The 16,672-nt window shown below is 37.0% G+C and overlaps 1 protein-coding gene across 8 annotated transcripts in view; it reads right to left on the bottom strand.

Annotated features, from left to right (window-relative positions):
* Positions 1 to 16,672, bottom strand: part of CPLANE1 (ciliogenesis and planar polarity effector 1) — a 108,576-nt gene that overhangs the window by 52,386 nt on the left and 39,518 nt on the right. For 6 of the 8 annotated variants that reach the window (XR_003507146.1, XM_027519907.1, XM_027519906.1 and 3 more), the window contains exons 25-34: positions 14,706 to 15,006; positions 12,327 to 13,236; positions 11,274 to 11,422; positions 10,519 to 10,682; positions 9,923 to 10,014; positions 8,639 to 8,721; positions 7,501 to 7,578; positions 5,539 to 5,731; positions 2,337 to 2,630; positions 1,382 to 2,152 (exon numbers count right to left, since the gene is read on the bottom strand). Coding sequence is in view for 7 of the 8 variants with exons in the window: in XM_027519907.1 (XP_027375708.1) it covers positions 1,382 to 2,152; positions 2,337 to 2,630; positions 5,539 to 5,731; positions 7,501 to 7,578; positions 8,639 to 8,721; positions 9,923 to 10,014; positions 10,519 to 10,682; positions 11,274 to 11,422; positions 12,327 to 13,236; positions 14,706 to 15,006 (3,035 nt within the window). In the remaining variant the exon portion in view is untranslated. The remainder of the gene's footprint in view (positions 1 to 1,381; positions 2,153 to 2,336; positions 2,631 to 5,538; positions 5,732 to 7,500; positions 7,579 to 8,638; positions 8,722 to 9,922; positions 10,015 to 10,518; positions 10,683 to 11,273; positions 11,423 to 12,326; positions 13,237 to 14,705; positions 15,007 to 16,672) is intronic. The other 2 variants (XM_027519913.1, XM_027519909.1) reach the window with 1 other exon arrangement.

Below are 16,672 nucleotides of genomic sequence, written 5' to 3'. Positions count from 1 at the left end.
TTACAAACATGTCAATTAGACAACATGTTAATAAAAACTGAGAGAAAAGTTTGTTTAAACTAAGATGTGCAAGTGACAGAACATGTCAGAGTTAACAAGTACGAGAAGTGTCCAGATCTTAACATATAAATGATTTTAGAAATCATTTCTGAAACTCTACTGAATCAGAAATCTTTCTAGAAGTCCTCATTTTCTTAATTTCTTTTTCATATTAAGAATCTTCTTACAATTACAAATTAAGTTAAATAATGCCTAGCTTGGGTTTAAAATTCTTTGGAACTGGGATGATGCACAGGGGTGGAGATTATGGATGGAACAAATAAGCGATACGTTGGTAACAACTGTTGCTGGGTGATGGTATAACTTGGGGGTTTATTATACTATTCTAATTTTTTAAAAAAGTCTTTAAAACCTTCCAAAAACATATACTTCTCTACTCCTTCAATTCTTTCCTTTTGTTCATAATATGTTCAGAAGAAAAGGAGGCATGATAACTATTTTTTCTAAGGAATGACCACTTCTTTTCCCACTGCCATTTTAGAATCTTAGAAGGGTACCAGAGAATGAATCACTCAACTATACTGACTTAACAGAAGTAGAATCCGAACAGTCTGAATCTCATTAATCAAAGGTTACAACTTTAAACAGGACTTGGTGGGTTTATAAAGATTTAATCTTTGTGTTTTTTAAGTATTTAAAAAAAGAAACATTTTTTTAATAAGTAAAACTACTTACAGATCTGGGTCTATTTAACAATTTTAACCTGTAATAGATTTGAAGGAAATCATATTACAATTGCTAGGAACCTCAAACAATGCTCTCTCTCACTCTAGACAGAAACACACTCATACATACACTCCCCTACATGTATAAATAAGAATACTGGTCATATTATTTTACTTATTTCTTCTCTGAGCAGGATTTCAGACTTATCTATGAAAGAGTCTAGAAAACTCTGGTACTGATGTACAAGAAAGACCTAAAACCTCTGTGCGTGCTTAATTGCTTCACCAGTGTCCAACTCTGCGATCTCATGGACTGTAGCCCACCAGGCTCCTCTGTCCGTGGAATTCTCCAGGCAAGAATACTGGAGTGGGTTGCCATTTCCTTCTCCAGGGGATCTTCCCGACCCAGGGATCAAACCCATGTGTCTTATGTCTCCTGCATTGGCAGGCAGGTTCTTTACCACTAGTGCTACCTGGGAAGCCCTAAAACCTTTAAGATATCCAATTATTAATTTAAATCAAATCTGTATACTATTTCCAATAACAAAAGCATTATTTTTTGAAAAATAAATGTGTTAGAACTTTTCATTGAGTATACATTTGTGCTATGAAAAATGCAGGAATGTGCTTTTGCAACACTCTGCAAAAATCATTACCATATTTTCTGGGCCTAGACATGAATGAAGTAGTGATAATCTTGGGCATTTTCTTTCTTCTGCCATGGTTCTAATAGGTATTGGTGGAATTGTAATGGATACTCTTGAGGCAGAAGAAAACATGTAAGGAGGTTTAAGTTGCAGGTGCAATAAAGGAAGTCCAGAGGAATTCTGAGAAGATATCTCAAAAGGTCCTGGTTTAACATCAAAAATTTTTTCTGGTTTCATAAATGTTGTAGAGTCCTGTTGAGGTGTCAAGTTTTCTTGTCCAACATACTGATCCAAGTTCATGTGCTTTGGGATTTCTTTAATTATTGTTTCTGCCCATTTTTTCGGCTCAACTGCTTTTTTTATGGCCTCAGTATTATACTGGCTCAGATTCAAATGGGACACTGAAGTAGTGGCCATTGCTGTCTTTGGCAAAGGAGGCTGTAAGAAATCAGATAATCCCCAAGCCTCTCTAGGCTGTGGCAGAGGACTGAAGGGAACTTGAGGAACTCTTTCTGTGTGGAAGGAAATGGGCTTAAATTCAGGCTTGGGCTGAAATTGAAGCAAAGGGAAACCATCACTAGGTCTGGAAGTATTTGCAGTGGGGATAAGTCTAGGTGTCTTTGGAATGGCAGAAGATGTGGACAAAAGGTGGAGGTGAGTGTTTCCAGCAGGGACTGGAGACAAAGAAGTGGTTGGTAAGCTATGAGATGCTGGAGTTAGTCCTCTGTTCTGCGGCTGACCTTCTGATTGACAAAAAGGAACACTCCCGTGTGGAACATTCTGGAAGAGAAAGGAAAAACTATGATGTAATTTTAAAATATATTACAAACTCCTTATTTTGTAAATTCTGTTCAATATGTTTTAGAGTGGGTAGAATATAATAACTACTAAATAACTCCTTTATTCAAATAACTAACCACTGAAACTACGAGGAAAACTTCAGTGGTATTTTAAAATGCATTACCTCGAAGTTTCCATTACTGTTTTCATTGGATTGCACAATTTCTTTATGGCAGTGTGGGATGTTCTTGCCAGGCTCTCTGGCACACTCTGCCATGGGTTGTGGTTTAATGAAAAATCTCTCCTTCAGATTTCTACTGGTGTCTCCAACATCATTACTCCCTCTCGTGGGGTTTGATGCTTGGCTTCCCACCAAATGCACAGACTGGGACTGTTGTAGAAGTTGATGCATATCTGGGAGGTTAGCAAAGGATGATCCTACTATTTGCATTAGGCTCATGAAATTGATCTGTTGCAGCTAGAATAAAATAAAAATTACAGAAACATCTTAAAATCTAATGAAAAGACCCAAAGAAGCAACAATTATCTGAGTATTCCAAAATAGTCATAGTTCCATCTTAGTATCTGTCACAACCACAAGTGCTGAGTATGAAGCATAGCTGGGAGAGATCTAAAAAAAAAGGAAAAGAAGAATAGCTTCCTGTCTTCAAGGAGGAGTCAGCTAGGACTATGAACTCATAATGCGACTTGAGACCATCTGTGAAGCAGTTTACATAAATATCCCAGGGATCATAAAGGAGTGAGCTGATGGAGCAGGTAAGGATAACTAGACTGCCTAAATTTTTTAAATTTTTATTTATTTTGTGGGTGAGGATAATTAAAGAAGAATTCCTAAATGGGTGTGTGAACAGGTTTTCAAGAATGAAAGAAGTAGAGATCAGGAAACAGGCGCAGAGTAAGGAATTCCTGTGAAAGGGCTATTGGAGTGAAAGGCAAAGGTATGCACAATGCTTGACAAATCTCGCACAACGGAATCACTTGAGGAGCAGTTAAAAAAGCCCCATGGCCAGGTCTCACCCCATGCCAATAAAATCAGAGCATCCCGGGGATGTGAGCCAGGATGAGTAGTTTTTAGGATGATGAGGTGACTTCAATGTGCAGAAAAGCTTTCGGATCACTAGTACACACACTGGCTTGGATGGAGCAGGAAATTTACAGCTAATGAGAAGAGAGGCTAGCATAGTGGTTCCCCAGCTGCAGCATGCGTCAGCGTCATCTGAGGACTTGCACTCTTTGATGAGCACCATCCCCAGAGTTTGATTCCAATCGGTCTGGGATGGAGGCCTGACAACCTGTGTGTCAAATATCTAAGTGATGCTGATGCTAAGGGTTCAGAGCCCACACTCTGAGAACCACTGGACTTGGGAGAGTATGGTGGGAAAACAGGGAAGAGAAAAGCTGTACTTTATAAAACAAGCCAAGAAGGAAACCCTGCAGGCCTTTTTTTTTTTTTTTAATGTAGGTTCCCCAGACTTATAGACATGGGGCAGTTGGGGGAGGAAAGAGAGGGTGGGATGAATGGAGAGAGTAACACGGAAATATATACATTACCATAAGTAAACTAGATAGCCAATGGGAATTTGCTGTATGACCAGGGAACTCAAACCCAGGCTCTATAACAACCTAGGGGCGTGGAATGGGGTGGGAGGTTCAAGAGGAAGGAGACCTAGATATGTTGATTCATGGCTGATTCATGTTGATGTATGACAGAAACCAATACAATATTGTAAAGCAATTACCCTTCAATTAAAAACAAATTTAATAAAAAAAATGGAGGTTCCCTTCAATTATAAAAGAAATACATGCTTATTACAAAAAAAAGAAGCATAAGAAAGAAAATAAAAAATGATACATAATCCTAGTCCCAAAGATAACTAGTATTCATATTTTTAGCATGTCTCCTTTTACTGTTTGTATTTTAACACACGATTGATATCATAGAGTATATACATCTGTACCTGAAATTCATTGAAGATTTTTAGAACAGAAAAGTAACAGTATTAGAACAATATCTGGAGAAGAAGATCTCAGAAATGCATATTTAAGACAATAGAAGTGTGAAGTTCTAAGAATCTAAGGTTGGTGACAGTTACAGAAATAGCAAATATGGAGAAGGAAACAGCAACCCACTCCAGTATTCTTCCTTGGAAAAATGCACGGACAGAGAAGCCTGGCGGGCTGCAGTCTATGGGGTTACATGACTGAGCACTCACACATGAGGAGGATGGAGGGAGGCGGGTTGGTAGCAATAAACTGGTAAAACCAAAAGAAAAAGAAAAAGAAATAGACATACGACGTAGGCAAAAGAATGAAGAAAACACTGAACATGCACAGTGAAAGAGGGAAAGATGACTCTCTAAGACAGTGACTCTTAATCTTTTGTGTGTATCAGAATTACCTCGAGAATTTGTTAAATATACAGGGCAGTGACCAGCAAAGACTCTAGGTAATCCAGAAAACAAGTTTGACAAATGCCTCTAAAACTTTAAGCAGGGGACTTGCTGGCAGTCCAGTGGTTGGGGCTCTGTGCTTCCACTGCAGGGGGCATGGGTTCAAGCTCTGGTCAGGGATCTAAGATTCCACATGCAGTTTGGGCAATAAATAAAAAATAATATGTGAAAATCAGAAACAAAAAATTAAACTTTAACCTGGTAAAATAGGTGATGCTACTAAAAAGAAAAGGGAAATAAGAGACTCAGAAGAATAAGAATAAAATCAGTTTCAAGAAGTTCCATGGGATGGTGGAGCATGCTGAAAACGTCTGTTATTGGGGCCCATAAATTCAAAGAGAAAATTAGCGCCCAGAATTGCCAGTACAGAAATGATACACTGCATCACACAGAAAGGTATGAAAGTGAATGTAGAATACATGAAGAAAAGAAAAGACGTGAGGGGAATTAATGTATAAGGAATACAACAGAAAAGGGAAAGGGAAATAATTTTTAAATTGTTGGTAGAGAGAGAAAAGGATACCAGACGAGAAAAAGATGACGGAAGGCAAAGTGAACAACACTTTAAATGCAGGTGACAATTTCAAGCCAAATATGACGTGACAGGCTGTGTCAGAAAATAAGCTTCAGATAACTTTGAGCAGGGGTTGGCTGGTCTGCTCAGCCACCTCACTTTTGTCAGCAGCTCTGGATTCCCAAGAGCTCAGAAAAAAGAAGTCATCAGGAAAAGTAGGGAACACAGTGGAGACTCTAGGCCCTAGAATTAGGACTTCTGAATAACAAAGGAAAAGCGCCCAAAGCAGGGAAACCCTGTGATTTAATTTTAACTCGTCAGATTCCGGAAGTTTGTTCGTATTTTAAAACCTAATGTATATACCATGTGTGACTTGCTTGGTTAAACGGAGATGTGCTTACCTGAACTAATTTAAACATTTCATCTTGGAGCATCTGCCTAACAGAATCGGAAGACTGTGATAACTGAGCCCTGGGTTCGTTTCTCTGGGTTGGCTGAGCTGTTGGTCCAGGTGTTTGTGAAGCCACTGTGACTCCATTTGATGCCAAAGGTGGAGCTGAGGAAGATTTATTTTTACATGCAGAGACTGGAGTACTATGTGGAAGCATATAAATAAAAAGCACACGTTAATCAAGAAAAAAAACCACATTAGGTGTTTATGAGCTGAGTATTTTGATCCTACTTGTTTTATTCTACTTTAAAAGCTTTCTGGAAGTTTTCAGGAAATTTAAACCCTAAAGCCTATCTCACTGTATCCCTCAGCCCCCAGACACATTTGTCATCAGCAGAGCTGTTCATCCGAATGCTGTAACTAAGGGACATGTGATGTCTAGCCAGCCACGGCCCTGCCCTGTGGTGGTACAATGCCCAGGACAGCTCACACATTTATTTTACTTGCCGGGTCCCTGTAGGCATCTGAGTTTGAGACCTGTGCAATCGTTCTGATTAGCTGGACAGACAATGTCATTTGACTTAGAATATATCTCTTGGATTAAATTTAAAGATCCAAAGTGGATTTAAAGAAAACTGTGGAAAGTATGGGTTAAGAAATACGTTTAATTCTGGGCTTCCCTGGTGGCTCAGTGGTAAAGAATCCACTTGCCAATGCAGGAGACACAGGTTCGAACCCTGACCCAGGAAGAGCCCACATGCCATGGAGCAACTGTGCCCGTGTGCCACATCCATTGAGCCTGTGCTCGAGAGCCTGGGAAGCACAACTTCCAAGCGCACGTGCCCTAGAGCCTGTGAAGTCAGCGCAATGCGAAGCCTGAGCGTCACAACCAAAGACTAGCCCCCACTTGCTGCACCTAGAGGAAAGTTCGCACAGCAACGAAGAACCAGCACAGCCAAAAATAGATAAATGTATTTCTAAAAATATGTTTAATTCTAACATGGGTAGGGCAAACTCCTGCTGTTCTTCAATAAATGTGAACCAATAGTATTGTGAATATTTCATTTCCAAACAAATCAGAGAGTTCACAGTAATAACTACATCCTAACAAAAAATGCTTATTTAGAAATAAAAATTAAAAGTCAAAGTAAGTTTTTGTTTTAATAAAATGATTATTTGAGGATGATTCCTTAAAACACAAGAGGTATTCAATGTTTTATAAGTAAATCAATGTAGGGAGCAGGTAATATCATGTCCAAATGAACTGATCACTGTCTCTAAAAAGAAAATAACATATTAAACTGTGTTTAGATTTATTTGGATTTACACTCATTCCCTTCCAGCAATAATATGAGCCTTTTTATTAAGCATATGCTCGATAACAGAATTCTATTTGGGAGATCCATGAAGAACAGACATTACAACTTACTTGCCTGTTTTAACACAACTTTATTGGCCATTGCTTTTTAATAAATAGCAAGGAGATAAATTTTAATTATGGAGAATTTTTCTAAAGCAAATTTATGCTGTATCATTCTCTGATTTCAACACCATTTATACACTCCAACCATTGGAAAAGAAATTCAAAAGATAGAACTGGATGACTATTCTCTGAGAGAATTAAAGGCATTTGATATTTCATGAGAAATCTGCTGAAGGCTGAACATGAGCAAGAACTACCTCTTTCAATAACATACCCATGACTTCTCTTTTTCGGAAGAGACTTGTTCTAAAATAGTTCCTGCATATCTTTAAAACACAACTGTTACAGGAAAATCTTTCAATGAGAAAGGTAAAGTTGTCAGAAATGGATACCTATTTTGATCTTTCAAAGCGTAGTGTTGATTTCATTTTACTTAAGTTTTTGGTCAAGATGTTTAGTAACTGTTTCAAAATGGTACAGCAGGCAAAGTTTTTTTCTCTTTTCTATTTGTAATTATATCAGAATGGTACAGTATGCAAAAATGCTTACCTAGAAACTTCTGAATTTGTATCTACACAAAACGAATGAGGAATGATGTGTTCAAGATCTGTAGAGGCTTCGATCATACTGTAATTAAAGATTAATAATCAATTAGGAAGATACTCTTCACATTATCTAAGATACAGGTGATCTAAGGCTCAGCCATCTAAGAGTCTAAACATCCTCTAATCCTCTGTAATGCTTAGCTCATAATTACAATCTATTTACATTTGTCTCCATAGCAATAGTAAGAGATTCAAATAAAAGCAAAGAATTTGTCTGGATGGCTTTAATACATGACTTGAACATTATTAAATGTTTGACAACAGAAATAATATAATCCAAAATGAGTGGAAATGAAGTTAGCTGGGACCTCAAACTTTACCTGGGAAGAAGCAGACACTTTGCTCAGAACACTACAGAGCCCGTTATCACATCTGAAACTGCAATGACTAGTTTTTTATTAATAGAAACATTTATATTACTTGTAAAGACACAGGACATTAAATATATTCTTTTATTAATTATTCACAGACGGCCTGAACAAAATTTGTACATAAGAGAAAGAGAATTTAACTGAGTTGCCTTCCTTAGTCAAAATAATCCTAAAAATTCAAAACTTCAAAAATCCCAACAATTAAGAAATCATGCCCAAACTGCAACATATGAAAATTTGTCTTCAGCTATCCTTGAAGCAATAATAAGCTAGCAAGCAGAGTATGTGTCCACTGAAGCCCTGCAGACAGTGTACAATGATCACACCACAATAGTGAAAGATCATACGCATATGTTATGACTAATATGATTCTTTACTTTTACCCAATAAAAATGAAACTAGTAGGGACAGGGAGGGCCTTAATTAGCAGGTGAATAAACTCTGGGTATTTCTAGCTATATTTTAAGACTGATAGTGATAGGAGAACAAAAGGTATTTTAGACGTTATTATTTACCTCACTCTATCAAAATTGAGAAGTATAACATTTACTAAAAATCATCATTACCACTGCTATTAAACTGAAGTTACCATTTCACCAGAAACACAGTATCACTGTAAAACACATACTGTCAATTATGAGGAAAAAGACTCCTCTTCATCACGTGCATCCCAGGTGAGCCCTGAAAGCCCTTCAGACTTGTCTCCCTTACCCCTTCTGTTCAGTTGATTCTTCCTCCATACACGTCTCCCGTGGTTCTTCCCTTGGACACTGAGCCTCTCCTGTGGAATGCTGCTAAAATTAATAGTACCCAAAAAAGAAAAGAGGGGAAACAGGTATTGTTGTCTGTGGTATCTTGGGTTTCACATTAGCCACTCGCCTGAACAAAAACAGTCTGAAAGCAAGTGAGAAAGCAAACACTGAAGTGTCCTCCCAGCCCTGCTCTGACCAGATCTTCATCCTGTGATCCTCAAGCCCAGCACCTCAAGCTGCTGAGTGTATGAAACTGCAAAGACAAATGATGCCACTAGAAATCATTTACAATGTATTTATGACATATCTGTAAATTACACATGCATTACTACGGAAGTACAACGGAACTTTGAACAACTTGGGTTTGCACTGCGTAGGTACACTGATGTGCAGATTCGTTTTTTCCAATAAATACATTACTACACAATCTGGGGGTTGGCTGAATCCACACCAGGCCCAGGAACCAATCCTCTGTGAACACTAAGGGACGGCTGGACGTGCATTCTTGACTGCAGGGCGGGGTCGAAGCCTCTAAATGCCATGTTGTTTAAGGGCCAACTGTACACTGTGAAAACAACTAGAAAATGAGAAAAAAAAAAACCAAAAAAACACTAATCCCTCTTAAAGGAATTGTTTCAATAATTAGAAATGTCTTTGTCTTACCTGGAAATCTAGTGTATAGTGTTTTGAGAAAACAAATAATACATGAAAGTGCGTGTATGCGCAAAAGCTGCACACTACTGATGAACTTATACATTTTGAATAAGGAACACTTGCAGCACTCTTGGCTAAATTAATTTACTACAGCAATTTATGAAATTAACACTTCATTGCCTGAAAGTATTAGATCTTACTAGTAACACAATTTCTGTGAAAGAAAAATACTGCATGGCTATACTTTACGATTCACAGTATACTTTTAAGAGACAATAGCCTTGGTTGGGTATACTGAATAAAAACACTACAGTGTTACCATAGTATGATTTGAGTAACTTTATATTTACGAAGACTTCCCAGTGACTCAGTGGTAAAGAATCTGTCTGCCAACACAGGAGACATGAGTTCAATCCCTGGGTTGGGAAGATCCCCTGGAGAAGGAAATGGCAACCCATTCCAGTATTCTTGCCTGGGAAATTCCATGGATGGTTGAGCCTGGTGGGCTGCAGTCCACAGGGTCACAAAAGAGTCAGACACAACTGAGCAACTAAAAAACAACAACAACAATCCATATTTACACACTTACCTTATCTAAGTGCTGTGGTAAGGTCTGCATCTGCATGTAAATGGCAATATTGGGACTTTCAACAGGTTCTTTGGCAAATAATTTGGCATCCTCTATGGGGAAACAAGAGGAAAGAAAACACAGACCTTTTGAAAGTTAATCAATTTACTTTTCAGAAGGTTCAGGAATATTACAGGAAACATGATGGCAGAAACATTTCCTATCCTCCTTACAAAAATATTTTTTAACACCTAGAGACAAACCCTCTTCACCAAGTGAGTCCAGATACACCTTGAGAGGGCTTATATCAGTGTGTATAATTCCATATAAAGCTCTGAGAGTTGCTGTTTTAAAGAAGCCTGCCAAGGAAAGGTTCACAGGATTGGTTCACAGAAATGAAGAGACTCAAAATAATTAACACAGCAAGGCAAAAGACTCCAAACTCAGGTTACGAGTTAATATGCTTAACATTTCAAAAATATGAAATTCTCTTTAAACAATTGGATTTAGGCTATTTTATAAACATGCCAATTTAGATATAAGACTAAGTTATCTCTTAATCATTCACCCTATCAAATCAGTAAGGTCAAACAAAAAGATTAGCTAAATAAACTGACCTTCATGGTCTGATGGGTATACATCCATTTCCTCCTGTGTAAATGCTTCTACTTCTATAAGAGCCTCATCGATATCTACAAATTCTTTTTCAGTGTCATCAGTGACAGAAATAATCTCATCTTTGGTTCCTTTTATTTCAGGATTTTTTACATCTGTTGGCATTCTATTGACAAAAATGAAGCAGCTAAAATTGTAACTCATACTTGGGAACAAAGAGTTTACTTTCAACGGATTCAGTTAATTGAAAAACAAACTAAGCTTTCATACTTATGAGGTCTTTGTTTTAACCACATATGGCACATAGCAGAATATCAATAAAAGGTTAAAATGAAGAATAAAAAATGAATTTAAAAAGGTTCAATGAATAACTGAATATCCCATTTTTATTTACTCAGATTAGAATAATTTCAGCTTATCTAAATTTCCCATTCCCATAAAGGAATCTTCCTGTTACCAAGCCTTCAGCTTTAGTATTCAAGGATATATTCCTCATAGTGCCACATATTAAATAAAAACACAGGAAGTCAATGAACATAATAAAGGAATCTCTTGGGATGAATTTGCTCCTGTCTCAGAAGATATATGCTAAACATGGAAAGAAACAAAATTTGTAACGTATTATTAAAATATTTCAGAAAGCACTCCTTGCTGCTTCTCTAGTTTAAAGAAATGCTTGTTTCCGTAACTTTCAAGGGTTCAAGTCTCCTTCAAGACCAAACATCATCAAACAAGGTACCTATAATCAGCAACTTACTTCCAGATACTTTGACAGGATTCATTTTGATCATTTATTTCCTCAGTCCCACCTTGAGCGGATACTGCAACAGAACAGCCAGCATCTGTTTTACAATCACTCTCTATACTGGGTCCATTCTGAGGCCCAGGGGAATTATTCTCTAGCACCTAAAACAAACCATTTATAGTACTTAATATTCATTACTGAATCCCTTACTTTTCATTATATTTTTAGATTATTAATACTTTCTACAGAACTTCTGAGTAAGTCTCTTCCTCATTTATCGAGTATTCATTGCATTTCTCATACTCAGTTCTGATGCTAAAGCAATGGCTAACCCATTATTCCACCTAGAAAAACAAGCTTGACTACCGTGAGTATTCAAAAGAGATCAGCCTTATAAACTTGAAAGGTAAATCACCAATGTTTTCAGGTCATAGGACAACAGAAATAAAAATGTAAAGTTGCTTTCATTTCACTTTCTTTACTATTATAAAGACATTTAGTAATAATATAAATGTAATAACCACTTGTAATATCACTTAAAATTATCTCTCTTTTTATTCTGGCCATGCCATACAGCTTGCAGAATCTCAGTTCCCTGAACAGGGATGGAAGTGGGGCCATGCCATGGACACTGCCCAATTCTAACCACTAGTCCACCACGAAACTCCTTCTTTTTCTTTTTTATAAACACACATGGAACCTCAAAATCTCACAGCCTCTCTGAAAATACTTTAACCTTAATAAATCATTTCTAAGAATTAAACTGCTACTGCTACTGCTGTCACTTCAGTCATGTCCGACTCTGTGCGACCCCATAGACGGCAGCCCACCAGGCTCCTCCGTCCCTGGGATTCTCCAGGCAAGAATACTGGAGTGGGGTGCCATTGCCCTCTCCGAAGAATTAAAGGAACTACTTTAAAAAATTAGGTGGTAAAGATTATAATTAGCATTATCATCAATTCTGTTGCTTATTGATTCTTTATTAGGTAGGGAAGTACAAATACAGTTTCAATCTAAAATAAGAATTCTAATTTGTATCTAATCATAAGCAATTCAAGCATTTACCTTAACGATGGCATTTTTTGCCTCATATGTAGCAAAATAGGGTTGTTCCAAAAGCCAAAGTGACGTAAGAACGGCGGCTGTCGAGGTCTTTACACGAATGACAGGACTATACTCACAGGACGGCCCGGTGAGTCCAGAGTCGCAGAGCAGCCTTTTATCGGACCATCTTATCATCCATTCCAGAAGCCTTCTTGTACTGCCACATGTGTTATTTAGTGCTACAGGAAGATCTTCTTGCGGGTTAATATCATTGCACTGAATTGCTTTGAAAGCGCATCTTCTAGTTTCAGTGGATTGGGGAATGCACACACTATGGTTTGACAGTCTCTGTATTAAAGTTTTCTCTGCATTGTCATCTGGTATTCTATAAACTGACTTCTGTTTTAAACCAAACAACCCACTCTTCCCTTCATTTTTATTGACTTCATTCAGAGGGTTCTCAGAAAAATGCCTGATCCCTTGATTAGCTAGTACGGAAGCTGAAAGTGACTGGTTTTCTGATTTTTCACACTCATCTGACTCAGGAGCAACAACAAAGCAGGAGCCGGCTCTGAACACATTCTGGCTTTTGGTTCTGCTGTGACGTCGTTTTAATGTTGTATGTACATCAAAAAGTAAAGAATTAAGTTCATGTTCTCTAAGATGTCCAGAAAAACTAGTTAGAAATGGAATGCCAGCATCCTTGGAACCAAGTAGGTCTCTTTCAAGAACATAACTCAAGAAGAGTTCAAGGAATTTAATATATTCGTCATCGTCACGTTCAAATTCCCAAACACCTATTACAGGAAGTGCATTTTGTAATAACTTTTCACAATCTTCTTTTCTTTTAGGGTTTTCCTTTTGATTATATATTTTCTTTTTACCTTTGGGCTTACCAGTCAATGTTAATTCCATGTGATTTGGGGCACTTCTGTAGCAAAATTAAGTTTGAAAAGACAAATTAAAGATCATTTAATCACTAAAACTGATTGACAATAAAGACTCTCTCCACTGTTTAAGTCATACCTATCATTTTTTAATGCCTTGACTACCTGTCTTGTAAACGAGGGAGCTGGACTAAATGATCTCTAAACACTTGTTAGAACCGAACATTCAGAGTCCAAAAAATATAACAGTAATATCAAAAGAGAAATCTGATATTAAAAAAGACTAAAATGTGTTCAAGGAAATTTCACTATTAAAAAAAAGACTTTTTCTGGGCAAAAAAAAAAAAGTCCTCTAACAGGTCAGAATTTAGGAATACAAAATCAGTAACAATCACAAGCCACCAATACACATCTTAGTCTACGGTTTCCAGTTTCTCTCTTGCATCTGTCCCTTTCAGCTTCCCTGTGTGATGAGCAAGGAGGACTGCCCTCAGGATTCTTTAGCACACAAAAGCCAGGTATTTTTTTCTAAACACTTTCTGCTGCTATGAAACCTGTTGGGCAGGCACCTAACCATAATTACTCTTAAATCTGTTTCTTTTCAACATAGTTCTTAGGGAGAACACAAATTCCTAGTTCCCTCAATAAAATAAATAAAGGTTCCAGTTAGGCACCTGGGCTGAACCCACCATATCCCTTCTTATTAAGACTGCATAGCAAGCAGCCTCCGAGGTGTTCCTGTGCTAACACTGCAGCTGTCTGCTGGAGCAAGCACACCATTCGTGTTACTGCTAGCTACCGTCTAAGCAGATGTTTGAAGTAGACACCATTTCACCTAAACAAGATAAGATTGACTATATAGCTCTTCAGTCATGAGAAGGATAAATTGCATTGTAGATACTGGAATTATAAAGGAAAAAAATCTGTTTAAATCAAAGTAAAAGAGGTTAAAATGATAAGCAAGAATTTCTTGACAATTTATAGACAAGCTTCAAAGATGAATGTGTTTAAAAAAAAAAAAAAAAGGATGTACAAATTCTTGCCATGAAAACCCTAAGAACAATGGAGTGGGTTGCCATTTCCTTCTCCAGGGGATCTTCCCAACCCAGGAATCAAACCCAAGACTCCTGCATTGCAGGCAGATCCTTTACTGACTGAGCCACCAGGGAAGCCCCTAAAAACAATACAGCTAACCAAATAACTCTAAATTATTTAGGACTATGATTACTAAAAGAACAAAAAGTCCTCCAGTAAACTCTAGAATTTCATCTACTCATTTTATACCTTCAGATGGCAAAATCATTTAGTATCTCAGTAATACTTTAAGTGGATTTTCAAATGTAAGGTCTCATTTTACACTTCTGACATTCCTCTGAGTATGGCACTTATCATTCATTGTTAATAATACAGTCAGTGAGGTTGCTGGGAGTAGAAGTCAGGTCAGCAGTTGCATGAAAATACTTTTTTCTCCCAAAGGAAGTGAATGCTTTCTACTTAAAGATCTCAATTGTACCTTTGACAGAAATGTGTCCTGCTTTTTTCTTCAGCTGACAAAGCTTCTGAGAGGGTATCGGCCGTATCTGCATCACTGTGGGCCAGAGAACTGCCCAGTTCTGTGAGTGTGCTCCGGCTCAGACTCGTTCCCAAGGAAAACCTGTCAGAACCTGCAACCTCAGCTGGCTTTTCTTCTTCAACTGGCTCCCATATATTCATTTCAAAAGAACCTATATTTCTCTGCACACGTTTTAGAGCCTTCACCCTCACTTTATGGATAGAATGCATGATAACAGACATCATCTCCTCTGTTTGGGAACCTAGAAAGAAAAGAACAAAAGGCCTTAAAGTTCATTAAAATATTTCAACTCAAGACATAAGGGGATCCAACTCTGGTCCCCTGCTGGGAACATGAAATCTAACTGAGGGCTTAGTTTCACAGTCTTATAGATCATGCCTCCTTCAATATTTGTTAGAAAGTTATGATCCATAATTTTAAGGTAGAACTTCAGAAGCTAGAAAAAGTCCATTAAAGAAGAATAAATGGGACTCCACAAAAAAGTATGCCCTGGAAAATGAAAATGTTAGAAGTAATTTATTTCAAAAATCAGATAATTATAAAAAGAATCAGTAACATTTTTCTCATTCCCGCACAGTAGCAAACAAGAGAAAATAAGTACATTTTTATCCAAAGAACAAAAACACCTATTTGACTTCAGGTAACAAGAACAGGTCTATGGAATTGCAACAGTCAGATGCGACTTAGCCTTAGCGACTAAACCATAAACCATACAACAAGAAACCACAGGAAAGGGAGTTTTTCAAGACTGCCTACAGAAAACTTTTAAGGATCATTAATACATAAACAGGACATTTTAGAGATTTCAAAAATGTCTTAAAAATATAAATCACAAATAGAGTTTAAGTACACTAATGCAATGCCCAAGCATAGGATGTTACTAGACTTAAATGACTATAGTTCTACAGAGAGCAATTTGAATTCTTTAAAAATGTCCACATATTATGAATTTACAGAAATAGCTCATTTATTGTACTTCACAGATACTGTAATTTGTAAAAAATTGTAGGTAAAGGTTTGGGGAGATCCTTCATCAAGCAAGTCTACTGGCAGAATTTTTCCAACAGCATTTACTCACTTCATGTCTCTGTGTCACATTTTGCTAGTTCTCACAGTATTTCAAACTTTTTCATTATGATGATATTTGTTATGGTGATCTGTGATCAGTGATCTTTAACATTACTATTGCAAAAAGATTATGATTCACAATTATGATTATGACTCAGATAATGGTTAGCATGTTTTAGTAATAAGGTGCTTTTTAATTAAAGTTTTACATTAATGTATTGTCTTTTTCTAGGGCACACTTAATAGACTCTAGTACACTGTCAACATAACTTTTATACACACTAGGACCAAAAATATAAATGTGACTTGCTTTACTGCACTATTCACTTTATTCAGGTGGTCTGGAACCAAAGGTGTAATATCCCCAAGGTGTGCCTGTGCTTAATGCCACTGAACTGCACATTTAAAAACATTAAATTTGATATTGTTTATACTTTTCTACAATAAAATTTTTCCAAAGGTCATCTTGAATGCAAATAACTGTAAATTAGAAGCATAAATAACTGTTAAAAGGAAAAAACTAGTTTTCAATAAAATATCTGCATTTTATATATATATATACACACGAAACATTATATACTCATTTTATATATTTTATCTTGCTTAATCCTCTTTCAATATACATTGATAACACAGGTATTAATATACTCATTTTACAAATAAGGAAAAGAGGCTCAGAGATGCTGAGCAACTTGCCTATGGTCACACAGCTACTGACAGGCATGACATGAACTTAGTTTTGCATGGTTCTAAAACAACAGAATTGGTGATAGTGTAATGAGGAAGTACTTTTGCCTTATCATACTCTTCATCTCAAAAGAGAAATGCATAAAAACATA

This window comes from Bos indicus x Bos taurus, chromosome 20 (genome assembly GCF_003369695.1).
Source record: "Bos indicus x Bos taurus breed Angus x Brahman F1 hybrid chromosome 20, Bos_hybrid_MaternalHap_v2.0, whole genome shotgun sequence".
In the NCBI taxonomy this organism is placed as follows: Eukaryota; Metazoa; Chordata; class Mammalia; order Artiodactyla; family Bovidae; genus Bos; species Bos indicus x Bos taurus.
Note: the sequence above shows the minus strand (reverse complement) of the source record. Positions and strands in the feature narration are given on the sequence as shown.